We start from the raw sequence: 12,383 nt of genomic DNA on the forward strand, positions 1-12,383 counted from the left end.
AGTTATTGCCCTTTGTAATAATATAATTAACATTTTAATTCATTTGACCCAAAGTGTAAATCTTTTTAAAACGCTAATATTCCCGAACAACTAAATGTATTTTGATGAAACTTGTCAGAAAAATTATTTTGCAATGTTGTGTGTTGCATAAATGACGGATGTGACACCCTTGGGATAGCAGAAAGGGGGCATACAAGTGTAGGGGAAATATAGAGAACAAAAACAAACACTGTTAGTAACTGAACAGAAGTTGAAAATGTAAATTGTTTACGACGGACGCCGGATGCCGTTGGACAAAAGGCCATCGCAATAGGTCAACTTAGACTTTGTCTCAGATGACGTAATAAAACTTTCTTGCAATATAGCCATTTTGCCCTTTTGGTTTGCTTTTAACCCCCTTAGAGGTAGTCAGCCATACCCTTTGTTCAATTTTAAATCCCTATAACTTGGAATGTTACCATTCAAATATGAATGATATTCATTGTGTTCTTCCAGCAAAAAATATATTTAATGTAGCAACAAATTGTCCTATTCCGGCTCCACCCCTCAACCTGGGTGCCAGCTTGGTGCTTGGAGAGCTGAAGACATGTGTTTCCCTATTTGATAAGCTGTGATACAATACAGTACACAGAATGTGTCAAATGGAATTGATAAAAAAAAATACTCAAATATGATTGAAGCAGTTTTAATGAATCTACAAATAAAATTACAAATAAAACTTTAAAAACATGCAACAATAAAATAATGAAAACAGGTTTATTTAGATATAGATATGATAGAATCCTCAAGTTAACTAGGTGTTATAGATATGATAGGATCCTCAAGTTAACTTGGTGTTATAGATATGATAGGATCCTCAAGTTAACTAGGTGTTATAGATATGATAGGATCCTCAAGTTAACTATGTGTTATAGATATGATAGGATCCTCAGGTTAACTTGGTGTTATAGATATGATAGGATCCTCAAGTTAACTAGGTGTTATTGATAACAACCAAATCTGTTTGGATCCTCAAGTTAAGACATTGATTTGTTGAAATCCCATGCAGAAGGGATCACATATGGCCACATAAAGCCAATTCATTATATATGCCAGAGATACAGGTTAAGTCAGTTTATATACATTTGTATATAATTATTTCCTGTGTATCGCCCAAACCAGTGTATAGCCCAGGGACACAAAATAAGCTATTTTGGAGCATTTTGTATAATTATTTTCAGGCAAACTTCACCAACATATTGCCTGAAGGTAATATAAAAAAATTGTACATGTACCAGGGTGAGAAAAAGCCTGGGACAGTAGATTTGGTATGTGGGCAAATAAATACTGGTGACTACTTCCCGAATTTGCAAGTGCAAACTTTCTCCTGCTTACAGTAATTTAATGCACTACTAATTCAGTTTAATTGGACCACTCTGTTTTACTGTTGTGCAAGTACTTTAAACTCACAAAAAAACTTGTCTAGATGAAATATGATGCTGAATTTTCCACCTGCTTTACATACCCTTTCATGTTATGTACATGGGAACCAATCACATGTTGTACATTGATCAATGATTTTTTTTGACCAAGCACTGAAAACTGAACAAAGTCTTCTATTTATTATATGTTTGCTTATAAATGATAATGAATAGATACATTCATTCATTGGGAATATTTTTATGACTTAATATTTCACCGTTTCTGCAGCCTTTGGTATTCTGTTATAAGGTAGTCTGTTATAAGGTATTCTGTTATAAGGTAGTCTGTTTTAAGGTATTCTGTTATAAGGTAGTCTATTATAAGGTATTCTGTTATAAGGTATTCTGTTATAAGGTAGTCTGTTTTAAGGTATTCTGTTATAAGGTAGTCTGTTTTAAGGTAGTCTGTTTTAAGGTATTCTGTTATAAGGTAGTCTATTATAAGGTAGTCTATTATAAGGTAGTCTGTTATAAGGTAGTCTGTTATAAGGTATTCTGTTATAAGGTAGTCTGTTATAAGGTAGTCTGTTATAAGGTAGTCTGTTATAAGGTAGTCTGTTATAAGGTAGTCTATTATAAGGTAGTCTGTTATAAGGTAGTCTGTTATAAGGTATTCTGTTATAAGGTAGTCTGTTATAAGGTAGTCTGTTATAAGGTAGTCTATTATAAGGTAGTCTGCTATAAGGTAGTCTGTTATAAGGTAGTCTGTTATAAGGTAGTCTGTTATAAGGTAGTCTGTTATAAGGTAGTCTGTTATAAGGTAGTCTGTTATAAGGTAGTCTGTTATAAGGTAGTCTGTTATAAGGTAGTCTGTTATAAGGTAGTCTGTTATAAGGTAGTCTGTTATAAGGTAGTCTGTTATAAGGTATTCTGTTATAAGGTAGTCTATTATAAGGTAGTCTGTTATAAGGTAGTCTATTATAAGGTAGTCTGTTATAAGGTAGTCTGTTATAAGGTATTCTGTTATAAGGTAGTCTGTTATAAGGTAGTCTATTGTAAGGTAGTCTGCTATAAGGTATTCTGTTATAAGGTAGTCTGTTATAAGGTAGTCTATTGTAAGGTAGTCTGTTATAAGGTAGTCTGTTATAAGGTAGTCTATTATAAGGTAGTCTATTATAAGGTAGTCTGTTATAAGGTAGTCTGTTATAAGGTATTCTGTTATAAGGTAGTCTGTTATAAGGTATTCTGTTATAAGGTAGTCTGTTATAAGGTAGTCTGTTATAAGGTAGTCTGTTATAAGGTAGTCTGTTATAAGGTAGTCTGTTATAAGGTAGTCTATTATAAGGTAGTCTATTATAAGGTAGTCTGTTATAAGGTAGTCTGTTTCATAAAACTTCAGAATAACGTTATTAGGTCATATGCAGTACATAGTAAGAAACAGGACTTTACTTCAAGACACACATGTATCACATGTGACAGAAGGACAGACTTATTGACCAACAAACTACAGACCTGGGATGAAGGGTGATTTAAACTGCAAACAAACTGATGATGTTTGCTTCATCTTTTTTTTTGACACCCACATCTTTTAATTATTCAATTACTAGAAAAGTTTACAAACAGGTTATAAACGACCATTTCTGATATGCAAAAGTAGTAATAATCCAAGAAACTGACTTGTGTTATGAATACAAATGTACTTTTCTCACTTCAACTCATCAAAAATTATTCATCAACACCAAATGACACTTGATATATAATTCCAACACATCGTTAAGTATAGAGAGTTGACAGACAGGGATGTTTATATGTGTGATAAGGTTGTGATGTGTGTTGTTGGAGTGATGTAAGTTGACACATATCATGTTTTAGGTTGACACATGTCACATGTGCCATCTCATGTAATTTCAAAATCTTATTTTGTTTGTAAATGACAGCTGGTTATTAGCTCAAACATCAAGGATCTTGTTGTGAGTATAGCTATCACCAAACAATCTTGTGGTCTCCGATCTTGTAAACCTTCTACCAACCCCAAATAATGATGTCTCCCCTTGTAGTCCTAGTCAATGCAGTAATTCATCAGTACTGGAGGTACTTGATATACTGATCCGCACGCTGTCAGTGTCAGCTGTGTTCGATTCAGCCCCTGTTGGAGGAATCACCCTTTCTGTTGTTTCGTCCCGAAAATCATCATCCTTCTTGGGGCACTGAATTTGGAAAAGAGATTAAGGGAATATAGTTCATCATCATCACTTATCTCATTCAAGTAGACTCTTTGATTCGATTTGCTTTAGGCATTTGTTACCATATTATATAATTAACACTATTCTTATTCAATTAGACTCTTGTTCATAAGCAGCACTAAGGTCTCATTCAACTAGATTCTTATTTATAAACATCACCAGTATTATTCAATTAAACTCTGGTATCAAGCAGTATTTGTTTTCAAGGGGCATACAAATGACTTAAATCAGAACTTGGCCTGCATATTATCATTTCACAGCCTACATACCCTAACACAGGGTAACACATGTCACAGCCTACATACCCTAATACAGGGTAACACATGTCACAGCCTACATACCCTAACACAGGGTAACACATGTCACAGCCTACATACCCTAACACAGGGTAACACATGTCACAGTTACATACCCTAACACAGGGTAACACATGTCACAGTTACATACCCTAACACAGGGTAATACATGTCACAGCCTACATACCCTAACACAGGATAACACATGTCACAGCCTACCCATGCACCCTAACACAGGGTAATACATGTCACAGCTACATACCCTAACACAGGGTAATACATGTCACAGCTACATACCCTAACACAGGGTAATACATGTCACAGCTACATACCCTAACATAGGGTAACACATGTCACAGCCTACCCACCCTAACACAGGATAACACATGTCACAGCCTACCCATGCACCCTAACACAGGGTAACACATGTCACAGCCTACCCACCCTAACACAGGGTAACACATGTCACAGCCTACATACCCTAACACAGGATAACACATGTCACAGCCTACCCATGCACCCTAACACAGGGTAATACATGTCACAGCTACATACCCTAACACAGGGTAATACATGTCACAGCTACATACCCAAACACAGGGTAATACATGTCACAGCTACATACCCTAACACAGGGTAACACATGTCACAGCCTACCCACCCTAACACAGGATAACACATGTCACAGCCTACCCATGCACCCTAACACAGGGTAACACATGTCACAGCCTACCCACCCTAACACAGGGTAACACATGTCACAGCCTACATACCCTAACACAGGGTAACACATGTCACAGCCTACATACCCTAACACAGGGTAACACATGTCACAGCTACATACCCTTACACAGGGTAACACATGTCACAGCCTACCCACCCTAACACAGGGTAACACATGTCACAGCTACATACCCTAACACAGGGTAACACATGTCACAGCCTACCCACCCTAACACAGGGTAACACATGTCACAGCTACATACCCTAACACAGGGTAACACATGTCACAGCCTACCCACCCTAACACAGGGTAACACATGTCACAGCCTACATTCCCTAACACAGGGTAACACATGTCACAGCCTACCCACCCTAACACAGGGTAACACATGTCACAGCCTACATACCCTAACACAGGGTAACACATGTCACAGCCTATGTACCCTAACACAGGGTAACACATGTCACAGTTACATACCCTAACACAGGGTAACACATGTCACAGCTACATACCATAACACAGGGTAACACATGTCACAGCCTACATACCCTAACACAGGGTAACACATGTCACAGCCTACCCACCCTAACACAGGGTAACACATGTCACAGCCTACCCACCCTAACACAGGGTAACACATGTCACAGCTACATACCCTAACACAGGGTAACACATGTCACAGCCTACATACCCTAACACAGGGTAACACATGTCAGAGCCTACATACCCTAACACAGGGTAACACATGTCACAGCCTACCCACCCTAACACAGGGTAACACATGTCACAGCCTACATTCCCTAACACAGGGTAACACATGTCACAGCCTACCCACCCTAACACAGGGTAACACATGTCACAGCCTACATTCCCTAACACAGGGTAACACATGTCACAGCTACATACCCTAACACATGGTAACACATGTCACAGCCTACATACCCTAGCACAGGGTAACAAATGTCACAGCCTACATACCCTAACACAGGGTAACACATGTCACAGCCTACCCACCCTAACACAGGGTAACACATGTCACAGTTACATACCCTAACACAGGGTAACACATGTCACAGCTACATACCCTAACACAGGGTAACACATGTCACAGCCTATCCACCCTAACACAGGGTAACACATGTCACAGCCTACATACCCTAACACAGGGTAACACATGTCACAGTTACATACCCTAACACAGGGTAACACATGTCACAGTTACATACCCTAACACAGGGTAATACATGTCACAGCTACATACCCTAACAGAGGGTAACACATGTCACAGCCTACATACCCTAACACAGGATAACACATGTCACAGCCTACCCATGCACCCTAACACAGGGCAACACATGTCACAGCCTACCCACCCTAACACAGGGTAACACATGTCACAGCCTACCCACCCTAACACAGGGTAACACATGTCACAGCCTACATACCCTAACACAGGGTAACACATGTCACAGCCTACCCACCCTAACACAGGGTAACACATGTCACAGCCTACCCACCCTAACACAGGGTAACACATGTCACAGCCTACCCATCCTAACACAGGGTAACACATGTCACAGTTACATACCCTAACACAGGGTAACACATGTCACAGCCTATGTACCCTAACACAGGGTAACACATGTCACAGCCTACATACCCTAACACAGGGTAACACATGTCACAGCTACATACCCTAACACAGGGTAACACATGTCACAGCCTACCCACCCTAACACAGGGTAACACATGTCACAGCCTACATACCCTAGCACAGGGTAACAAATGTCACAGCCTACATACCCTAACACAGGGTAACACATGTCACAGCCTACCCACCCTAACACAGGGTAACACATGTCACAGTTACATACCCTAACACAGGGTAACACATGTCACAGCTACATACCCTAACACAGGGTAACACATGTCACAGCCTATCCACCCTAACACAGGGTAACACATGTCACAGCCTACATACCCTAACACAGGGTAACACATGTCACAGTTACATACCCTAACACAGGGTAACACATGTCACAGTTACATACCCTAACACAGGGTAATACATGTCACAGCTACATACCCTAACAGAGGGTAACACATGTCACAGCCTACATACCCTAACACAGGATAACACATGTCACAGCCTACCCATGCACCCTAACACAGGGTAACACATGTCACAGCCTACCCACCCTAACACAGGGTAACACATGTCACAGCCTACCCACCCTAACACAGGGTAACACATGTCACAGCCTACATACCCTAACACAGGGTAACACATGTCACAGCCTACCCGACCCTAACACAGGGTAACACATGTTACAGCCTACCCACCCTAACACAGGGTAACACATGTCACAGCCTACCCATCCTAACACAGGGTAACACATGTCACAGTTACATACACTAACACAGGGTAACACATGTCACAGCCTACATACCCTAACACAGGGTAACACATGTCACAGTTACATACCCTAACACAGGGTAACACATGTCACAGCCTATGTACCCTAACACAGGGTAACACATGTCACAGCCTACATACCCTAACACAGGGTAACACATGTCACAGCTACATACCCTAACACAGGGTAACACATGTCACAGCCTACCCACCCTAACACAGGGTAACACATGTCACAGCTACATACCCTAACACAGGGTAACACATGTCACAGCCTACTCACCCTAACACAGGGTAACACATGTCACAGCCTACATTCCCTAACACAGGGTAACACATGTCACAGTTACATACCCTAACACAGGGTAACACATGTCACAGCTACATACCCTAACACAGGGTAACACATGTCACAGCCTACATACCCTAACACAGGGTAACACATGTCACAGCTACATACCCTAACACAGGGTAACACATGTCACAGCTACATACCCTAACACAGGGTAACACATGTCACAGCCTACATACCCTAACACAGGATAACACATGTCACAGCCTACCCATGCACCCTAACACAGGGTAACACATGTCACAGCCTACCCACCCTAACACAGGGTAACACATGTCACAGCCTACCCACCCTAACACAGGGTAACACATGTCACAGCCTACATACCCTAACACAGGGTAATACATGTCACAGCCTACCCACCCTAACACAGGGTAACACATGTCACAGCCTACCCATCCTAACACAGGGTAACACATGTCACAGTTACATACACTAACACAGGGTAACACATGTCACAGCCTACCCACCCTAACACAGGGTAACACATGTCACAGCTACATACCCTAACACAGGGTAACACATGTCACAGCCTACCCACCCTAACACAGGGTAACACATGTCACAGCCTACATTCCCTAACACAGGGTAACACATGTCACAGCCTACCCACCCTAACACAGGGTAACACATGTCACAGCCACATACCCTAACACAGGGTAACACATGTCACAGCCTATGTACCCTAACACAGGGTAACACATGTCACAGTTACATACCCTAACACAGGGTAACACATGTCACAGCTACATACCATAACACAGGGTAACACATGTCACAGCCTACATACCCTAACACAGGGTAACACATGTCACAGCCTACCCACCCTAACACAGGGTAACACATGTCACAGCCTACCCACCCTAACACAGGGTAACACATGTCACAGCTACATACCCTAACACATGGTAACACATGTCACAGCCTACATACCCCTAACACAGGGTAACACATGTCACAGCCTACATACCCTAACACAGGGTAACACATGTCACAGCCTACATACCCTAACACAGGGTAACACATGTCACAGCCTACATACCCTAACACAGGGTAACACATGTCACAGCCTACCCACCCTAACACAGGGTAACACATGTCACAGCCTACATACCCTAACACAGGGTAACACATGTCACAGCCTACATACCCTAACACAGGGTAACACATGTCACAGCCTACCTACCCTAACACAGGGTAACACATGTCACAGTTACATACCCTAACACAGGGTAACACATGTCACAGCTACATACCCTAACACAGGGTAATACATGTCACAGCTACATACCCTAACAGAGGGTAACACATGTCACAGCCTACATACCCTAACACAGGATAACACATGTCACAGCCTACCCATGCACCCTAACACAGGGTAACACATGTCACAGCCTACCCACCCTAACACAGGGTAACACATGTCACAGCCTACCCACCCTAACACAGGGTAACACATGTCACAGCCTACATTCCCTAACACAGGGTAACACATGTCACAGCCTACCCACCCTAACACAGGGTAACACATATCACAGCTACATACCCTAACACATGGTAACACATGTCACAGCCTACATACCCTAGCACAGGGTAACAAATGTCACAGCCTACATACCCTAACACAGGGTAACACATGTCACAGCCTACCCACCCTAACACAGGGTAACACATGTCACAGTTACATACCCTAACACAGGGTAACACATGTCACAGCTACATACCCTAACACAGGGTAACACATGTCACAGCCTACCCACCTAACACAGGGTAACACATGTCACAGCCTACATACCCTAACACAGGGTAACACATGTCACAGCCTACATACCCTAACACAGGGTAACACATGTCACAGCTACATACCCTAACACAGGGTAACACATGTCACACAGCCTACTACCCTAACACAGGGTAACACATGTCACAGCCTACCATTACCCTAACACAGGGTAACACATGTCACAGCCTACATCACCCTAACACAGGGTAACACATGTCACAGCCTACCCACCCTAACACAGGGTAACACATGTCACAGCCTACATACCCTAACACAGGGTAACACATGTCACAGCCTACCCACCCTAACACAGGGTAACACATGTCACAGCCTACCCATCCTAACACAGGGTAACACATGTCACAGTTACATACCCTAACACAGGGTAACACATGTCACAGCCTACCCACCCTAACACAGGGTAACACATGTCACAGCTACATACCCTAACACAGGGTAACACATGTCACAGCCTACATACCCTAACACAGGGTAACACATGTCACAGCCTACATACCCTAACACAGGGTAACACATGTCACAGCCTACCCACCCTAACACAGGGTAACACATGTCACAGCCTACATACCCTAACACAGGGTAACACATGTCACAGCCTACATACCCTAACACAGGGTAACACATGTCACAGCCTACATACCCTAACACAGGGTAACACATGTCACAGCTACATACCCTAACACAGGGTAACACATGTCACAGCCTACATACCCTAACACAGGGTAACACATGTCACAGCCTACCTACCCTAACACAGGGTAACACATGTCACAGCCTACCTACCCTAACACAGGGTAACACATGTCACAGCTACATACCCTAACACAGGGTAACACATGTCACAGCCTACCCACCCTAACACAGGGTAACACATGTCACAGCCTACCCACCCTAACACAGGGTAACACATGTCACAGCCTACCCACCCTAACACAGGGTAACACATGTCACAGCCTACATACCCTAACACAGGGTAACACATGTCACAGCTACATACCCTAACACAGGGTAACACATGTCACAGCCTACCCACCCTAACACAGGGTAACACATGTCACAGCCTACCCACCCTAACACAGGGTAACACATGTCACAGCCTACATACCCTAACACAGGGTAACACATGTCACAGCCTACCCACCCTAACACAGGGTAACACATGTCACAGCTACATACCCTAACACAGGGTAACACATGTCACAGCCTACATACCCTAACACAGGGTAACACATGTCACAGCCTACATACCCTAACACAGGGTAACACATGTCACAGCCTACCCACCCTAACACAGGGTAACACATGTCACAGCTTACATACCCTAACACAGGGTAACACATGTCACAGCTACATACCCTAACACAGGGTAACACATGTCACAGCCTACATCACCCTAACACAGGGTAACACATGTCACAGCCTACATTCCCTAACACAGGGTAACACATGTCACAGCTACATACCCTAACACAGGGTAACACATGTCACAGCTACATACCCTAACACAGGGTAACACATGTCACAGCCTACATACCCTAACACAGGGTAACACATGTCACAGCCTACATACCCTAACACAGGGTAACACATGTCACAGCCTACCCACCCTAACACAGGGTAACACATGTCACAGCCAACCATACCCTAACACAGGGTAACACATGTCACAGCCTACATACCCTAACACAGGGTAACACATGTCACAGCCTACCCACCCTAACACAGGGTAACACATGTCACAGCCTACCCATCCTAACACAGGGTAACACATGTCACAGCTACATACCCTAACACAGGGTAACACATGTCACAGCCTACCCATCCCTAACACAGGGTAACACATGTCACAGCTACATACCCTAACACAGGGTAACACATGTCACAGCCTACCTACCCTAACACAGGGTAACACATGTCACAGCCTACTGAAAGAACAAAGGGAAAAAAGGAAAAGCAACGAAAAAAAAGAAACAAACAATCCAACCTACCTCAATACCCCCCCTCCTATTCTCTACATCTCGGTAACACACCATGTCAAAGCAAATATACCTAACAAGGGTGGTAAAAAATGTACAGCCTAGTACCCTAAACACAGCCGGGTAACACATGTCACAGTTACTACCCTAACACAGGGTAACCCATGTCACAGCTAATTACCATAACACAGGGTAACACGTCACGGCTACATACCCTAACAAAGAGGTAAAAACACAGTCCACAGCCTACCCACCCTAACACAGGGAACACATTAACAGCATCTACCCACCCTAACAAAACCAAAGGGGTAACAAATGTCACAGAGACAGAACCTTAACAAGGATAAACACATGTCACAGCCTACCCCGGACCAAAACACCGGCACACACTGTTCACAGCCTACCCACCCTAACAAGGGTAACACATGTCATCACACGCCTACCCACCCTAACACAGGGTAACACATGTCACAGCCTACATACCCTAACACAGGGTAACACATGTCACAGCTACATACCCTAACACAGGGTAACACATGTCACAGCCTACCCACCCTAACACAGGGTAACACATGTCACAGCCTACCTACCCTAACACAGGGTAACACATGTCACAGCCTACATACCCTAACACAGGGTAACACATGTCACAGCCTACATACCCTAACACAGGGTAACACATGTCACAGCTACATACCCTAACACAGGGTAACACATGTCACAGCTACATACCCTAACACAGGGTAACACATGTCACAGCCTACATACCCTAACACAGGGATAACACATGTCACAGCCTACCATGCACCCTAACACAGGGTAACACATGTCACAGCCTACCCTACCCTAACACAGGGTAACACATGTCACAGCCTACCCACCCTAACACAGGGTAACACATGTCACAGCCTACATACCCTAACACAGGGTAACACATGTCACAGCCTACCACCCCTAACACAGGGTAACACATGTCACAGCTACATACCCTAACACAGGGTAACACATGTCACAGCCTACATACCCTAGCACAGGGTAACACATGTCACAGCCTACATACCCTAACACAGGGTAACACATGTCACAGCCTACATACCCTAACACAGGGTAACACATGTCACAGCCTACATACCCTAACACAGGGTAACACATGTCACAGCTACATACCCTAA

General features: G+C 43.3%; 1 protein-coding gene across 1 annotated transcript in view; it reads right to left on the reverse strand.

Annotated features, from left to right (window-relative positions):
• Positions 1–669: 669 nt before the first annotated feature.
• The window catches only part of LOC117315393 (signal peptide peptidase-like 2B), a gene marked incomplete in the record, with an annotated part of 83,811 nt that continues 72,097 nt past the window's right edge, over positions 670–12,383 (reverse strand). Inside the window, 1 exon segment of the mRNA XM_033869556.1 lies at positions 670–3,607. Coding sequence (XP_033725447.1) covers positions 3,464–3,607 — 144 coding nt within the window.

This window comes from Pecten maximus, chromosome 17, assembly GCF_902652985.1.
Source record: "Pecten maximus chromosome 17, xPecMax1.1, whole genome shotgun sequence".
Classification (NCBI taxonomy): domain Eukaryota; kingdom Metazoa; phylum Mollusca; class Bivalvia; order Pectinida; family Pectinidae; genus Pecten; species Pecten maximus.